Below are 19,263 nucleotides of genomic sequence, written 5' to 3' on the forward strand. Positions count from 1 at the left end.
ATATAGCTATAGACATGTATCTAAAGGATAAGGCAAGCTGTAAATCAAATCCTAGGTTGAGTATACAACGAGAACATATTTGGTAAACAGTTACAAAAACTTAAATTTTATAAAGCTTATTATTTTAGCATGAAAAGTAAAATGAAATTATTTGTTTCATAGATGCATTTGGTCAACAGATTCCTTTGGTGCAGTGTTCATCATGTTCAAATGATAAATATCAAAATTATAACTATTCTCAAGAATATGAAAAATAACTTTGATGCTGTTCACTTGACCTTGTGTCCTATACACTTTTTTTTCACTAGCATAAATCCACTGTGTCATATCCTGTTCAAGATAAAATAATTTGACTAACCTGCCCATCCTGGTTCACAGTAACATTTCCCACTACCAGCCATACATACACCATGTCCAGAACATTCTTGGGATGTCTTTGATGGACAACCTGGTCTTGTACACTTAGATTCCTGCCAGTTGTCTGTACATATACATGTGCCATTCACACTACCACTGCAGCTACCATGGTCATTACATTCTGATTCACAGAATTTACCCAAGTGGCAATCATCACACTGACATTCATCACCAACACACTGACCTTGACCGTTACAGGACATTGAACAATCATGTCCATGGTAACAAGAATCACAAACACAGTCACCAGTGGATGTACACTTTCCATGACCAGAACATGTTGTACTCTCATGACACTGGCTGTCACAACGATGACCAACATAGTTACTGTTACAAATGCATGTTCCCCACATTGAGCATGTGCCATGACCTGAGCAGGTTGTTGCTGGGTCACAGTGATATTGGCAATCATTTCCAATATATCCTGAATTACATGTACAAGCTCCTGACGCAAATGTTCCTTGACCGCTGCAGAGATTAGCACTAGATTCACACAATGTACCAGCAGTACCAGCTGTGGAACTACCTGAACCACTACCACCATCTACAGATCTTTGATGTTTCAGGACTTTGTGGGTATAGTTACCAGTAAAAGTTCTTATCCTTCCACCCCCTCCACCAGAACCATAATGAGTACAGCAGCATCCATAATTATGACAACTTGCTCCACAATGTGAACCTCCACTATCACCTCCATCAGCATATAATTCTCCCCATCCTTCTATTACATCAGTATCTAACCACACTGATCCACCACTGCCAGAACCACCCCCTGATGCACCTACACCATTCATTGTTATCTCCCCTTCCAAAAACATGGCATCAATGGATACCACTCTGAAAGCAGCACCACCAGACCCTGCATTACCATGACTACAAGTTCCACCTCCACTTCCTGCTGTCAATGGCAGACATTTTAAATCATATGTTGATTTGCTACCAGGGCAGGAGCCTGAACTACATGAGTGGCCATTGCCGCCATATCCACCATGAGCTGCCCCACTTCCTCCATTACAAGCAGCACCTGCACCAGGACCTTCCAGCTTTTTATAACCCTGTTCATTACCAGTTACAGTTCCATCTTTCTCTAAATCAAACACCAGACTGACTAATGAAGCAGAGAGGGATACCTCTAAGGTACTAGTATGTTGTATATGGAAGTACTCTGTAATCACATTAAGTCCTTGGTTAGTAACATAATCATCATCAATTACCTGTACTTTCCCTTGATTAAGTATTGTAATCGTAGAAAGCTGGTACCATCCAGCTATTTGTGTGCCAATACTGCTTCCTATTAGTGATCCTGTGTAGGTAAAGATTGATGTACCCCTGGTGTATAGATGGTCTAAACCAATCATATTTCCATTCACAGTCATTACTCCCTCTATGTAGGTTGTTGGTGGGAGAATGACCGTTGACCCATCTACTGTATACAGATTACATCCAACAGAGTCACGCAGATGATCCATAGCAAAATAAAGTGTAATGCCACTGTTAATCCTTAACTGTCCAGTAGCCTCATCAATGTGGTCATAATACAAAGGTGTCTGAAACAAATGAAGATTTCTTGCCATTAAAATAAAATCAGCAAAAATTTAAACTTTTTTTTTTCATTAAAAAATCAATTTCTTATGCTGTTAGTTGTAACTTTTTGATCAGTACAAAAATCAACCAAAAAATATCACTTATACTAAATTATTATTACAATTCATTAAACATGTTTTTCATTACCTTATGTTAAGATGTATATTAACCAGCAATGTATTGGCTTACCTGGGTAGGGACAGCACAAGCCCTATTGTAAAGATGTATATTATCCAATAATGTATTTTCTATCTGAGTGGGATAATCACAGGAGTTAACACTGCCTCTATTTAAATTATCTATCCATAATTCCCTCCATCTATCCACTCCTACATCAGACTGTACATATACTGTACCTGGGCCACCAGGGTATGTGCCACTTCCTCCTGTGGCTACAAGGTTACCGTTAAACAACATGTACTCTGACAGGTAAATTGATATTCTGCCACCTGATCCTGCTCCATTGGCTAAAAAAACACCATTTGGAATGTTTAATTATATATGGTAAACAAATTGTAAACAAAAAAATTCAGATCATCTTTTAATGTTTTCATTGTGAACCTGTACACTTGTCCTTTAGATTTTCCTTAATTCTTTGGTAGGATCTTGATTCATTGGAAACAGTTTTACTTTACATTATTTTTGTAAACAATATAGTTACAGTACTTCAGAAATATAAGCTTAATGAATTAAAGTAAATCAGTTTTCCACTCAATTATTTTCCTTCATTTTCAGACATTCCACATTTAACAACTAAATTTCTTTTCTATCTTTGTTTAGAAGATATCAGAAGATTGAAAGATTGTTATTATTCCTGAAAATTAATGTTTTTGGTTTTTTTGGCTTATTGCTTCAGTTAGGTTTATGGTCATGAACTAGCTAGATATAGATTGTATAAGTGAAATAATTTTTCTCTATTGAATTGAAACACACCAAAAATTCTGATATAATTGTTTTAAAGAATTATACTCAAAATGAATTTTTAATAAATAATCTTACATGAATAGCCAGATCCACCATTTGCTGAAATAGTTCCATAACCTTTGAGACTTCCCAAGATCAATTTGACACTTCCTCCACTGCCAGATCCACCATGGGTAGATGTTCCTGACAAACCAGTAGTCTTTATAGTACCATCCAGACGTAGTTCCTTTAGGCATACAAACATTTATATTTACACAAATGCTATATTTAATGGGGCTCGCTGGTCTTAATCAATTTTTAAAAATTTATATAGGATTTCCCTATATTTTTCTGTAAATGTACTTTATCTTATACTTAATAAAACTAGAGGCTCTAAAGAGCCTGTGTCGCTCACCTTGGTCTATGTGAATATTAAACAAAGGAAGCAGATGGATTCATGACAAAATTGTGTTTTGGTGAAGGTGATATGTTTGTACATCTTACTTTACTGAACATTCTTGCTGCTTACAATTATCACTATCTATAATGAACTTGGCCCAGTAGTTTCTGTGGAAAATGTTACCGGTAGTAAAAATTTACAAATTTTATGAAAATTGTTTAAAATTGACTATAAAGGACAATAACTCCTTAGGGGGTCAATTGACCATTTTGGTCATGTTGACTTATTTTTAAATTTGCTCTAAATTCTTTGGTTTTTGAGTTATAAGCCAAAACTGCATTTTACCCCTATGTTCTATTTTTAGCCATGGCGGCCATTTTGGGTGGTTGGCCAGGTCATCGGACACATTTTTTAAACTAGATACCCCAATGATGATTGTGGCCAAGTTTGGTTAAATTTGGCCCAGTAGTTTCAGAGTTGAAGATTTTTCTTAAAGTTCACTAAGATCTACGAAAAATGGTTAAAAATTGACTATAAAGGGCAATAACTACTAAAGGGGTCAACTTACCATTTCGGTCATGTTAACTTATTTGTAAATCTTACTTTGCTGAACATTATTGCTGTTTACAGTTTATCTCTATCTATAATAATATTCAAGATAATAACCCAAAACAGCAAAATTTCCTTAAAATTACCAATTCAGGAACAGCAACCCAACAACGGGTTCTCTGATTCATCTGAAAATTTCAGGGCAGATAGATGTTGACCTGATAAACAATATTTGCCCATGTCAGATTTGCTCTAAATGCGTTGGTTTTTGAGTTATAAGCCAAAAACTGCGTTTAACCTCTATGTTCTATTTTTAGTCATGGCAGCCATCTTGGTTGGTCTGGGGGGTCACGCCCCCTTTTTTTAAAACTAGATACCCCAAAGATGATTGTAGCCAAGTTTGGATTAATTTGGCCCAGCAGTTTCAGAGAAGAAGAATTTTGTAAAAGATATATAAAATTTACGACAAATGGTTAAAAATTGACTTAAAAGGGCAATAACTCCTAAAGGGGTCAACTGACCATTTTGGTCATGAGACTTATTTGTTAATCTAACTTTGCTGAACATTATTGCTGTTTACAGTTTATCTCTATCTATAATAATATTCAAGATAATAACCAAAAACAGCAAAATTTCCCTAAAATTACCAATTCAGGAACAGCAACCCAATAACGGGTTGTCCGATTCATCTCAAAATTTCAGGGCAGATAGATCTTGACCTGATAAACAATTTTACATCATGTCAGATTTGCTCTGAATGCTTTGGTTTTTGAGTTATAAGTAAAAAACTGCATTTTACCCCTATGTTCTATTTTTAGCCATGGCGGCCATCTTGGTTAGTTTGGCGGGTCACGCCACACATTTTATAAACTAGATACCCCAATGATAATTGTGGCCAAGTTTGGTTTAAATTGGCCCAGCAGTTTCAGAGGAGAAGATTTTTGTAAAAGATATATAAAATTTACAAAATATGGTTAAAAATTGACTTAAAAGGGCAATAACTCCTAAAGGGGTCAATTGACCATTTTTGTCTTGTTGACTTATTTGTAAATCTTACTTTGCTTCACATTATTGCTGTTTACAGTTTATCTCTATCTATAATAATATTCAAGATAATAACCAAAAACAGCAAAATTTCCCTAAAATTACCAATTCAGTGGCAGCAACCCAACAACGGGTTGTCCGATTCATCTGAAAATTTCAGGGCAGATAGATCTGGACCTGATTAACAATTTTACATCATGTTAGATTTGCTCTAAATGCTTTGGTTTTTGAGTTATAAGCCAAAAACTGTGTTTTACCCCTATGTTCTATTTTTAGCCATGTCGGCCATCTTTGTTTTGGTTTTTTTGCGGGTCCTGCCACACATTTTTTAAACAAGATACCCAAATGATGATTGTGGCCAAGTTTGGTTTAATTTGACCCAGTAGTTTCAGAGGAGAAGATTTTTGTAAAAGTTAACGACGACGGACGACGGTGCCAAGTGATAAGAAAAGCTCACTTGGCCCTGTGGGCCAGGTGAGCTAAAAATGAAATAAAAAAATGGGGTCACTGTTCATTTACGATCACCATCTGCCTTCGAAAGAAGCATACATTTTTGTACTTTTTTCTGTTGAACTAATAGGAGAAATAGTGGTAATATTGAAATAAAAAAGAACTTAATTACAGAAATCACTCAAATTTTACAATAGTTTAGTTTAAGTACACCTTATTTGAATATTATAATAAAATATATAGGTCATCGATGAGTTAAAAAAGATCTTTCAATTTTAGTGCCAAATAGCATTTTTGGACCAAAGAGAGATTTAGAGCTTTTTCAATGATGTCTACATTTTAAAAGTCATTTGGGGCCAACAAAAATTGATTATTTTTTTTTTTTAATGTTTTTCTAAACATATGATAAAGTAACAACTACTAAAGGTAATAAATTAAATTTGCAGTGAAAAATAAATGTTTAATTTTTTCTGAAATTTTTGTACCCTCAAGCCTCCTTAAATCACTTTTAGAGGCTTAAGTGAACAAGTACCCACCTCACAAAAAGTAATATATCTCAATATACTTAAGAGAGTTTGTAGCAATAGAAAGCCACAAGAAACTTATAACTATTTTCTTTTTTCTTTCTTAAATAAACCTGTAATTCCAATTTATAATTAATTGAAAGAATGCCAGGCAAACTTAATATTTGATTTATGATCATTATAAAGCACTATTATTCCTTGGCTCTTCCTTGCAACAAACAAGAATTACTCTGCAGAAAGAAAGTAATTTGCCAGAAAATGTAAAGTAATTTGATCATATCCTTTTACCATGTTTGAAACATTTGCTTCTTTGACAGGATACCCCTTCCCCTGTGGCTTTTTCCTTCTTTCTTACAATAATGATGCTGCTGACTTACCTGCCCTGCATTGAATGTGATATGACTGCCACCTGCTCCAGCATTACTGCCACCTCCACCACTTCCTGGTTCAGTGGCAGACAGTACAGATCCATACTGACTGCCTGATGATGATATGTCGGCACTTCTACCTCCTAAAAGAAGTGTGTAAATAGAAAAAAATAAAAAAATATTTTTTTAGAAGCATTCATACAAATATAGTTTATTTAAAACATAATGTCACATTACTGCACATTGTCATTAAATCAGATTGACAAGGAATTAAAACAGTAAGACCTATATATGACCACACACACTTTTTTTTAATGGGCAAAATGAAGAGAAAATACATTGTTTTGGGGCCAATAGCTTAAACTAGATAAACTTATTCAATATTCAATCACACTGAAACTTAACATTTTCTTTGAACTTAATATTTTGCTTATTTATACATTTAAAGAATCTACTTTGAGCATAAAGAGATAGAAAAGAAACATTTTCAACTCAATTTTATAAGAAAATAAATTTTCCATTACATGTATATATAGAAATCCAAAAATCCAATTTTACCTGAACTTCCATATCCTGCCCCAGATGCATAGTCTGTTGAATCTGTTCCTCTTCCTGGACCAGCACCTTTACTGTAACCATGTCCATCACCAGTGATTGTACCTCCATGTTCTACTGTAATTCTGGTAGAGTTCAAGGTCACCTTCATACTGTCTGTTTCTATTGTACCACCATTCTTCACAGTACATTTACCACTAGTTATGGTTGGGAACAGTGGATCCAAAGTAATTGTTATTTGTCCAAGGTTGTTTACAGTGATTGTTCCTATAGTAATCATACCTGGATCATAAGGATGTACGGATGTGTCTGTGTACCACATGACAATGGACTTCAGTTCACCAGTATGTGCATGTTGAGATAGAATGAGTTCTGCATTTCTTTCAATGTATAAGTTTTCAATGCCAACAAGTCTTCCACTGAGGATGAATTTTTCAGCTGTTAGAACAAAATCTGTTGGCAGTACCACTTCTCCACCCACATCCACATGCAATCCACATGGAGTGTCAAGATAAGTGTGAGTGGATTCAACAAAATGTACAATAACTTGCTGTCTGTTCTGTACACGTACCATTCCCTTCTTGTTTCCTGTAAGTTCATGGATGATAACTGTAACATTATGTATGCCATGTGGATGATAAAAGTGGACATATGAGTATCCCTCCACTTGTATTTCATCTAACTCATAATAAACACTGTTGTTTTCCATCACCATGGCTGGGTTGATTGTATTCAGATTACCATTATCAACAGTGAGTTTAGAATGTTCGGGTTCAATTAAAGTTCTGTTCAGTCGTGGATTGTATTTCAGCTCTCTGTATTGCGGTCCTCTTTGTGATTCATACTTGTAGATTGTTCCCGGTCCACCAATACCAGACCCTGATCCTCCTTGTGACAGATACTTCCCTCCATACAAATTGATAAACCCAACATGTAGTGCTATCCTACCACCACTTCCCCCTCCACCAGAAGATCGGCCAGCTCCACCATTCACTGAAATGGTGCCATGACCAGAAATGTTGTAAGTCTGAATGAAGATACTGCCACCAGTGCCACCACCTGCATTTCCACTTGTGGCTGCTGTTCCAGCAGAGGTGATTATGCCATCAATGTGAATGTTTCTTCCAACCCTCATTTTGAGAAATCCACCTCCAGATCCAGCATATGAACTACCAGCTCCACCACTTCCAAAATCCATGGGAGAAAACACAGATCCATATGGGTAAGAATCATCTGAACCACCACCAACACCTCCATAGCTGCCACCAGAATACCCTGTACCAACACCTTCACCTTTCATTGCACTATGACCTCTACCCTCAAGATTAAGGTCACCTTCAGGTTCCATATCAAACTCTCCAAGGTCCATGTAACCATGATTCAACAAAACTGTTCCTTGATATTTGATTTCCATGAATGATGCTGTTATTGTAAAATCATGCAGTATTTTCCTGAATTCTAGGGTACTTAATTGTTTTATATTTATAGTTGGCAAGGAGAAATTTCCCTCTTCTGAGACAAATATATATGTGCCATTATCCAAGAGTGCTGTTTGAGATGTAGCAGCTACAGATACAAAACCGTCATCTTCAATATAGAAATGATGTACACCAGTCATCATTCCTTCTATGGTTGTGTTTATTCCTTGCATGTGAACTTCCGTAGGAAAGACGATCTCACTTTCATAATCAATAATATAACTGACTGGTGCTTCCGTTATATTACGGACAGATTCAATATATTCCACTATAGCTTTCTGATGACTTCTCAAGTGTAGTTGACCTGTTCTATCACCAATGAATCTGTGGATGATCATTTCAACATCTTTATTCGGATGATAGATTATAACACGGGCATACCCTGCTATTTCAACTTCATTAAATTCATAGTTTGTTGATTGATTGACCATAATCATTGTTGGTACAGAAACTAGATTACCAACATTGTCAATATGCAAGTAAAGATGGTCGACTTGAAAGTATGTGTTATTTGTGCCTTTCATATATTTTAAGATTCTGTACTCTAATGGTCTGAAATTATTTTCCACATAAGTTGTTCCAGCGGCACCCCCATGAGTTAGGCCATTGCTGCTTCCACCATCGCCACCACGGTTAGTGAATTTCCCTCCATAGCTGTATCTGTATCTACAATGGACACCAATCCTTCCTCCTGAACCTCCTCCTCCTGTTGTCCCGGCACCATTACCTCCCCTGACGTTTATCTCTCCGTGTCCAGTGAAGTTTGTAGTAAACATGTTGACACTGCCACCACTACCACCACCACTGTTACCTGAGGCACCATTATCTCCCTGGATAGCCAACAAACCATTGAGTTCCATCCTCTGACTAATGTTCCACAAAAGAACACCACCACCATTCCCACCAACTCCATTGCCATTTCCTCCTCCACTACCAAATAACATTGGATCATAAACAGAACCATATGGATGTGTCGGCAAGGATGGGTCAGCTCCACCACCATAACCACCATGGCTAGCTCCATAACCTTGATTACTGATTGTGTGGCCAGCACCATAGCCTTCCTCAGGTCCATGACCATGTCCATTCAGATGGAATATTCCTTCACTTTCAATCCAGGCATATGAAGAGTCAATGATGGCATCATTCATGTACAGATTTCCAAAATACTTGACTTTTGTTTCACTATTCCAAATATGCATAGCCTCTGTTATTTTCAGGAAACCTACAGTCCCACCTTTCTTTACAGTCAATGTATCCCAAGCAAAGTTTCCTGGTTCTTTAACATTGTAGTATGTACCATTTTCAACCAAGGCCGTATATGCTGTGGAGTGGAATTCAATGTCAGTTGCATCCTCTACATATAAGTCAGCTACTCCAGTTATAAGTCCAGCAAAGGTACTATCAGCTCCATGTAAATGAGTCTCTGCTGGGAGGTAAATCTCTCCGCCAGCATGAAGATCAAACCCACAAGGGGCTTCTGTTCGATTAAATATTGCTTCAGTGATTTCAACAACAACATGCTGATCATTTTTAATAATTAAAACACCTGTCTTGTCTCCAATAAAAAGGTGAATGTCAACATCAACTCTTGTAGCATTGTTTGGATGGTAAATCATCAGTCTAGAACTCCCTGTTAATTCTGTCTCATTGAAAACATAACTGTATCTATAGTTTTCCATTATTAGAGTAGCTGCTGGACTATACTTCAAAAGGTTATCTGTGTGCATATATTTGTGGTCGACATCAAAATATGTCATGTTATGCACAGGGTCATATTTCTTAGCTCGATATTCTATTGGTCTTGAATTTTCTTGTACAAATGTAGTTCCTGCAGCTCCAGCTCGTGATGAGGAGTATGACCCTCCACCATCACCACCATAGTTATGATATTCTCCGCCATAGGAGTACCTCCATTCACAGTGTACACCGATCCTTCCTCCTGCTCCACCACCACCACTACCAACACCATTACCACCAGCAACCAAGATTTCACCATGACCAGTCATATTTAGAGCCTCTATCAATAAACTCCCTCCACTTCCACCTCCTGAATTGCTAGACGATCCATCTCCACCATTTAGAGTCAGAATTCCATCCATTTCCAGCAGAGAACCCACTTTCCAGACTAGGAATCCACCCCCAGACCCACCAGTTCCTCCTCCATTGCCACCACCACTACCAGCATACTCCATGGTTGGATAAGCAGTACCATTACCTGGCTTAAAGAGAGAATTGTATGGTATACCACCAAAATCTGGTTCTGGTCCACCTCCCCAACCTCCATGGCCAGCGCCCCAACCAACTGAACCTTCAGTCAAACCTTTTCCATAACCCGTCTCTGCAGGATTTCCAACAGCATTCAGGTTAAACTCTCCTTCAGCTTCAACATTTCCATAGCTTGATCTAATTAGTGCTAAATTCATAAGTAATAAACCTTCGTATTTGACATAAAATTCTGCCACTGTAATAGACATAGGATTAGAAATTTGTTGGAAGTTAGCTTTCGAGTTCCTCATTACTTTGAGTATGGCCCATTCGTAATTTCCTTGTGGTGTAATGCGAATTCTTGTTCCATTAGTTAACAATGCTGTGTGACCAGTTGAAAAGAAAATAACATCAGCTCCACCTCTTATGAGTAATTCTTCAATACCTGTGATCAGACCTGCAAACCAATTCCTTCTACCAACAAGATTGACAATTTCAGGGAACAAAACTTCAGATTTGGCATCAATTTTAAAGCTTACAGGTGCATATGTTTCATTAGATACAGATTCAACAACTTCTACAAACAAAGTCTGTCTCTGTCTAATGTGAATTAGTCCAGTTAAATCCCCTTGCATTTCATGTACTATAACTTCAACATCTGCCCCAGAGGGTGGATAATCAAAAACCAAATTAGCATGTCCTCTCACATCCATTTCATCAAAAGCATAGCTGGTGATTTCACCTTCATTTACACTTGAATATAACCATGGCTCACCATGATTCACATACAAGTAGGCATCAATATCATTATTGTCAATCAAAATTCTACGGTGGTTTCCAATTCTAATTGTTTCATTTAGAACTTTGTCATATTTGATATCCTCATAATCTGGTCCCCTATTTGTTTCCTCAATGAAAACAGTACCAGCAGCTCCTGAAAGCATTCCATTTGAACCATAACCTCCATAAGCATTCAGTAATCCTGCAAATCTTCTGTCAAAATGGATTAAGAGACCTATTCTACCACCACTTCCTCCTCCGCCTCTTCCTGAGATGGATCCATTACCTCCACTACAGTCCACATGACCATAACCTGTGAAATTGAGGGTTTCAATAAAAATACCTCCACCACTGCCACCTCCTGCATTAATTCCCTGACCATTTTCTCCTTGCATAGTCACTTCTCCATCGATCCACAAGTGTGTACCAACCTTCCAAACTAGATAACCTCCTCCTCTTCCTCCTGTTCCCAGGCCATTTCCTCCACCACTGCCTTCGTCTTTAGGAATATAGACAGAGTCATATGGAATTCCACCTGTTTTTGGTTTTGTGGCACCTCCATGGCCACCATGAGCTCCACCATAACCTACATTTCCATCAGTACTTCCATTCCCAGGACCAGACTGAGGACCATATCCCATGTAATCCAAGTACAAGAATGCCAAACTTTCAACTACTCCTTCATCAGAGTAAATAGTCCCATCTGTCATGTATACAAGTCCCTCGTACATAATATGGAATTTGATAAGCTGTAACACAAGGTCAGCTTCTGTTTCAGTAAATCTAGCCACTGACCCTCTCTGGATTGTAAATATGGTAAGACTGATATTCCCTGGCTTTGTCATATGTGTATAGGTTCCATTTTCTCTTAGAGCTGTTTGTGAGGTTGAGTAAAATTCCACATCAGCTCCTTCAGCAATAGTAAGATTCTGGACATTGGTCATCAGACCCTGAAGTTCACTTCTAGTTCCTAACATAATAACAGTGGATGGCAAAACAATTTCTGTTCCTTTTTCTACTTTGTAGCTTACAGGTGCTACAGTATAGCCTGTTGTGGATTCCTTGTATTCTACATGAATAACTTGACCTTCTAAGATATGCATAAGACCTGTTCTGTCACCATCAAATTTATGGACTATCAGTTCTGATGTTGATCCATACATCTGTAACACAGCATGATTATTTGCCTCCAGTTCATCAAACTCAAATTCATAATTGCCATCATCTGTTGTTATTATAGTGGGTGAGATATGATTTCTGTTGTCATTATCAATGTACAATTTCACAAATCCATCCTTAAACACCAAACCTTCAGTAGTGTTAACATATTCTTTAGCTGTCAGTCCTTCAGTGTTAGAATCAGTGAAGTAGATAGTTCCAGCGGCACCATTCTTATCATTGTCAGTCCTAGAAGAGCCACTATAGCCACCATAGGTAATATAATCACCAGTATATTCCCTGTACCATGTGACATGGGCAGCAATCCTTCCACCACCACCTCCATGTCCATTATTGTGACCCACTCCACCTTCAGTGGTAGCCAGACCATGTCCTGAGAAGTTGACAGCAACAACATGGATACTGCCACCACTGCCACCTCCACTGTTGGTATCTGTGGCATTGCCACCTAGACTCATTAATATTCCATCCAAATGTAGGTATCTAGCCACATCCACATCAACAACTCCTCCTCCTTGTCCTTTATTAGCTCCGCCTCCTTTACTGCCTGGGTGTAGTGGCTTCTTGTATGATCCATAACATTGAGCTAAAATATCAAAATACTCTAAGTAAAAGTTGTACAGTTGAATGCATAATAAAATTCATAGACTTTTAGATCAGATTTTTTTTATGTACACTTACTTGAAATATTTACTTTACTTTCTATACTACTTTGAAATCTTTTTTCCAAATCAAAAGATTTATGAGAAATCAAATCACTTGCTTAACACTCACAGTATAGGAATAAACCCCTTAGTGTAACAGAAAACCTTAAAACATCATAACTGTAAGTCCTGAGCATTTCAGTATGACTTACAACCAATTTTTATATATTGAAAAGAGCCACAAATTACTCATCCTAACCATTTTTGTTCTCTGCCTTAACCTCAATCATTTTAACTATAAGATAATAGAAGCAACATAACTGACCAGTCAAAACTGTAATACCTGTCGTATAATTTGATTGCACATTTCCACCACCATATCCACCATGACTTCCACCGACTCCAAATCCCCCATTATCAACCATTCCATCTCCTGGTGAATCCCATATTACACTCCTCCCTGATGTGTTGAGTTTAGCCTCTCCTTCCATATGTATGGTACCAGCTATGATTGTGATATTATCAGCAGTAATGTGAGAGTCATACCTCATCATTAGGTCTGACACCTCTAATTTCAGAACTGTGTCATGTATGATTTCTGTCATAGCCTGCATAGATAAATGTCCAAATCCAATTGTGCCTGAAATAAAGATCGAAAATTACTTAAAATTCTCTTACTCTAACAACAAATGACCTCCCAATATAAATACAAGATTTAATTATAAATAATTATTTTCAAGTCTTTGGTATGACAGTTCTGGGGCTCAAACCCAAAGCCTGCACTAAAAACAAACATATACCACAAAACAACCAGACGCTTTAATCAACAGTTAAATGTGACTTTATCTTTAGTATGTTTAGTCAGATACGAAAATTCAAGAGATTTTTAATGAACCTTAAAAAATTCATAAAACTTGGCATTCCGCTAAAAGATGTGATTTGTATAAAGGATACCATCACCAAGATCTAAGTAAAATAAAACTTTCAACATAAATCCATGTCCAAACGAATTTCAGTGTGCAGCAAAACTGTTGTTTTTTTAAAGCTAATTTAACAAAATTATAAATGTCAAAGTTTAATATATTGATCAATGCATTTTAAAATGATTAATTTGGGTAAGACCCTAAGTGAAACTTCTTGGTCTAAATAAAACAAGAGGCTCTCAAGAGCCTGAATCGCTCACCTTGATTTTTTGGCCTTTATCTTTTGTTAAAGCGTTTTAAAAAGTGTACTATTTCATCCTAGATTGTTTTTTCCTTAAAATTAACAATTTAGTGGCAGCGACCCGACAATTGGTTGTTAGATTCATCTGTCAAGGAGTAGGTTCAATAAGACCCCTTTTTGGCCCCAAAATAAAGCAGTTTTAGAAAATTGTGAAAATGTAATCTTTAAGCTATATTTTGAAAAGTTAAATACTTCTGCTACATAAATATGAGCTGTTTTTGACAATACAATGCACAAATACTGGCATCATTAAGTCATGCTAAATTACTGAAATCTTAGCATTTTGGTTAATTTTTGGTTGGTTTCCGTCTAAAATGAAAGTGGCGGCATTCGTGTTCATTCATAATATCAAAATATAAGTTGTTTTTTATGATAATACACAACATATATAAAGGTTGAGGATGAACACGGATGCGGCCAGTTTCATTTTTGACAAAAACCATGTGAAGTGACGTTTTTTGGCATATTTGATAGATTTTTCATATTTAAGCTTGAATGAGAGCGTTTTTAATGTCAGACTAAATCAGTTAAAATCTTTCACATAAACTAATTGAATCAATTGAAATAGACACTTTTAAAAGTGTTTAAAAAGTGTCCAAACACTTTTGTTAGATAAACCTGAAATTTGAGGCCAAAATTGGCCCTTACCGGACCTACTCCTTTCAGGGCTGATAGGACTATACCTAATGAACACTTTCACCCCATGTCAGATTTGCTCTAACTGCTTAGATTTTTGAGATATAAGCCAAAAACTGCTTTTTACCCCTAAGCTCTATTTTTAGCCATTGCAGCCATGTTTTTTGATGAAAAAGAAAATAAAACACAAACTTTACCCTGAGAATCATTCAGCTTAAGTTTGGTTGGAATTGGTACAGTAGTTTCAGAGGAGAAGATGTTTGAAATAGTTTACACCAGACGGACAACGACGATGAATGCAAAGTGATGGCTAAAGCTCACCGTTCCAAAATATCAACCCAAATTGTTTTTAATTATGCTATAATATGATACCTCCATCTAAAGTAACATATTGGCCACCCATCCATCTACTATTTGTAGCTGTCTGTGCAATATGTACAGCTCTTCCTTCATCTAAGGTCAAATTCATCACACCAGCCAAATGTCCATCTAGGTCCAGGGCTGGTACTTCACTACCTATCAGTCTGAAGTCAGCTGATGCCCACATTTCTCCACCATATCTGACAATGAAATTACTTGGAGGGGAAGATCTCAAAACACTGAATTTATCAAATTCAATATAGAATTTCTGTTTGTCTTGTATATGTAGATAGCCTGACTTGTCCCCTAGGATCAGTCCCAAATTGATTGAATCAATGTTATCTCCTCCATCAGCAATTTCAAGCATGGCCTACAAAAAAATATACATAATACTCATTTAATCTAATTATGATGAATAATCAGGTTTGAAAAAAAAACACACAAAAAATATTACTGCTTTATTGATATTATTCTGTCATATATATTGAAAAATTAAGGTGTTCTTTTTCATAAAAGACTTCATTTGTATGGGTAAACAAACATATTTAAGTCACTGATAAGGACCTATAAGGATGCCTGTTATAAAACAAAGACATTACAGTCTCATTGACATAAACCCAACATCTACAATTTTTCCCATTTTTTTTCCAATTTTTTGTAATCCAAGTAACAGGAATTTTGTTTTAACCTATGCTAGTCAAAATCATTTTTTTTATCAAGAATTACTGTACCAATGTTTGCAGCTTATATCAAATAACAGTTAACTATTATGATGATTGGTAATGTTACAAATAAAACTAGTTAAATGTTGTTGAATAAATATTTGATATTTTGATTCTGTATCATCTGCTCCTATAATGGGTTAGTTTCTAATTATTGTATTTACCATATTATTCAGCATAAGATGATCGAAGTTCAGGTCAGCATCATTATCAATCTCATCACCATTAGTTATGTTCCTAGGATTCCTCTCGTTGACAATAACAGGTTTAGGTGGATCTAGGTTTTTACCATCCAGATACAGTCGACTTTGGTATGTAAATATTCCAGTCTTATCCTCAACAAACACAGTCCCTGGACCTCCTCTGTCACCTGCTGTAGTCCCTGTTTCTCCATAGGCCAAGAGCTTCCCTCCATACTCATTGTTGTCTCGGGCATGAATACCAATTCTGCCTCCAGCTCCTCCTCCTGCAGTAGTATGACCTTTACCTCCAATGGCTGACAGTTTACCATGACCTCTAAATGATCCTGTGTGGAAAAAGAAGTAAAGCATTATACATGCATACAGGTTTTACACTAGTCATTTTTGGGGCCCTTTAAAGCTTGCTGTTTGGTGTGAGCCAAGACCAAACTTTGACCTATAATGGTTTACTTTTACAAATTGTGACTTGGATGGAGTTGTCTCATTCGCACTCATACCACATCTTGTATCTATATACAGTTTAACATGTGAACGTTGAAAACTAAAAATTTATGTACCTTATAATAGTACAAGTTTCTGGCCCTTAAGCCTCAGAGACCCTTAAACATTTACACATTCAATTAAAACAAGTAAAAATATATTTGACATAACCAACCTATATATTGTCTAGGTATTATAGGTGTTTTGTGCCATCTTGAAATCTATCTAAGATTATTTATATGGTTTGAGACAGGATAGTATTTTTTTCATACAAATTAAGAAAATCATGTTATCTTATTTCATTATTGCAACAGTTTTTTTAAATCACAGAATATAATTAATTGATTCCAATTTTATTATTTTTTATTAGCATTACAGGGGAGATAACTCATAATTCTTTTCGTATAACAGAGAGAAAATAAGTATTGTTCCCCATTTTCCCTTTTTAATTTTTTAAAAATAATTTTGTAAGAGCTATCATCTTATATTCTATTTTTTATCATTACGTTTTATTATGTTTCTCTCTGTAAAGTCATCAGAAAGAGCGTAGCAATTTTTTATAACCTATAAATTTTGATAATATGTTTTTTTAAATTGCACAATATAGACTACATTTTTGGCAATATATATATAAAAAAGACTTGTTATCTTATTCCATTATTGGTTGACCTATAATTGTTAACTTTTTATAGATTGTGACTTGGATGAAGAGTTGACACAGTTGTTTCATTGACCCTCATACTACATCTTTTTATTTATATTGTAATTTTTTTGTCAAGTAAAGTTTTCCTAAATTTTTCCAATATTATAAACTCTGTAACTAAGAAATAAATGCATGTTTTTATTTAAGAATTGAATGCTTCTTTTTGTAAATTTATTGGGTGGTAAAAGCGTTGACCCAAGTACATTTTGTATGAAGCGCGGAAGCGCTTCATTCTAAAAATGTACGCACGGTCAACGCTTTTACAACCCTATAAAGTTTCAAAAAGAAGTATTCAATACTTATAATTACATTTGTTTAGCTAAAATCATGAAAACACGATTTTTATCCAGTTTTATTTAATTCACCTGTGCACTTTTTTGTGGCACCTCGTGTCATCATGCATGATAAATGTTATTGTCTGATGCAATTGTTTACGGAATAACATGTTAGCCAATCAGAATAACGTATTATAATGAAACTTACATCTAATGTAATTATAAATGCTTAGAATGTAATAGTTATTAATAATTTACCAGCAATAATCCAGATTGAGCCACCACTGCCACCTCCACTGAGGTTTGAACCCTCTCCTCCATCAGCTTCAATCATACCATCAGTGATCATTATAGCTCCCACTATTATTTTAGCCTTGCCACCTCCTCTGCCACCAACCACACCACTAGAACTATTGGCTCCTTGACTTCCTGAGTCATTTGGTTTATACAGAGATCCATAGGATGCCCCACCATTATTTGAATTTCCTGGAGCTTTAAAAAAGACATGAAAAATTTCAATATAAAAATCTTACCTTGACAGAAAATCAATGCTTTTTTTTTTATAAAAATTAAATATTTTAGAATACAAAGCATACAGGGTAAAGAATCTGTTTGACAACATATTAAAACAATGGTGTCATATTACATTCAACAAAATCCAACTCTTAGACCGAGTTGTGCTCTCAAGATTAATAAAAGATAAACTTTAATAGTATGAAGTGAATATAAATAAATGAAACAGTTCTCATATTCACATCTGCAACAGACAAGAAACAACATTAAACAAAACAATTATTTCATATTCTTGATGTTTGGACCTTTTATAGCCAACTTTACAGTATGGGGTTTTCTCATTGTTGAAGGCCATACAGGTGCCTATAAATGCTTACATCCACTTTATTTGAACTTGTGGGACAGTTGTCTCATAGACAATAATACCTCATCTCCTTATTTTTATATATTTTTTTTCATTTTTGTGAAAATGTACTTACAACCTCCACCCAATGTTGCATGCCCTGCCCCTGCTGAAATGACAGTTGGTTGACCAATGCCTCCTAATGGTGCAGTAGCTATACACTGGAAACTTGCTAATGGTTCCAAGTAAAAATCTGTAGCCTCTATTAAGAATGCATCAGCTTTAAACAAAGCACTGTATTTTATATCCTGGAAATAAAAAAAAAATCTTATTATGAAAAGACAATGAAAATTTATGCCTTTACAGTATGAAAACTTTTGAATTTATGAAAATGCATATCTAACAATATTTATTGCAAATACTGAAATAATTTATGGACAATATTTTTCAAAGCTTGTATAAAGAGGAAAGTATGATTATTATAGATTGTTTTCCTAAAAATAAAGTTATCAATTCTACAAATACTTGTTGGTCAGTTTTGTCTCAATGATAGTAAAAAAATGGTTTAAAATATTTAATTATCAGTTATCTCCCCTTAAAGAAGGCAAATTCTAAAATAACTTTGACTGGTTGAAACAAAATCCACACAAATGCAACTTCATAAATGATTACTGAGTAAATTTTAAAATTCTCTGAAACTTTCACTTTTTGTTTGTCCTTCAAT

At 35.7% G+C, this 19,263-nt stretch overlaps 1 protein-coding gene across 1 annotated transcript in view; it reads right to left on the bottom strand.

Moving 5' to 3' along the window:
* The window catches only part of LOC134704886 (uncharacterized), a 158,710-nt gene that overhangs the window by 31,025 nt on the left and 108,422 nt on the right, over window positions 1–19,263 (bottom strand). Inside the window, exons 80-89 of the mRNA XM_063563671.1 lie at window positions 18,676–18,847; window positions 17,942–18,175; window positions 16,190–16,551; window positions 15,316–15,673; window positions 13,427–13,723; window positions 6,798–13,025; window positions 6,249–6,382; window positions 3,001–3,151; window positions 2,191–2,468; window positions 359–1,964 (exon numbers count right to left, since the gene is read on the bottom strand). Coding sequence (XP_063419741.1) covers window positions 359–1,964; window positions 2,191–2,468; window positions 3,001–3,151; window positions 6,249–6,382; window positions 6,798–13,025; window positions 13,427–13,723; window positions 15,316–15,673; window positions 16,190–16,551; window positions 17,942–18,175; window positions 18,676–18,847 — 9,820 coding nt within the window. The remainder of the gene's footprint in view (window positions 1–358; window positions 1,965–2,190; window positions 2,469–3,000; window positions 3,152–6,248; window positions 6,383–6,797; window positions 13,026–13,426; window positions 13,724–15,315; window positions 15,674–16,189; window positions 16,552–17,941; window positions 18,176–18,675; window positions 18,848–19,263) is intronic.

This window comes from Mytilus trossulus, chromosome 1, assembly GCF_036588685.1.
Source record: "Mytilus trossulus isolate FHL-02 chromosome 1, PNRI_Mtr1.1.1.hap1, whole genome shotgun sequence".
Taxonomy (NCBI): domain Eukaryota; kingdom Metazoa; phylum Mollusca; class Bivalvia; order Mytilida; family Mytilidae; genus Mytilus; species Mytilus trossulus.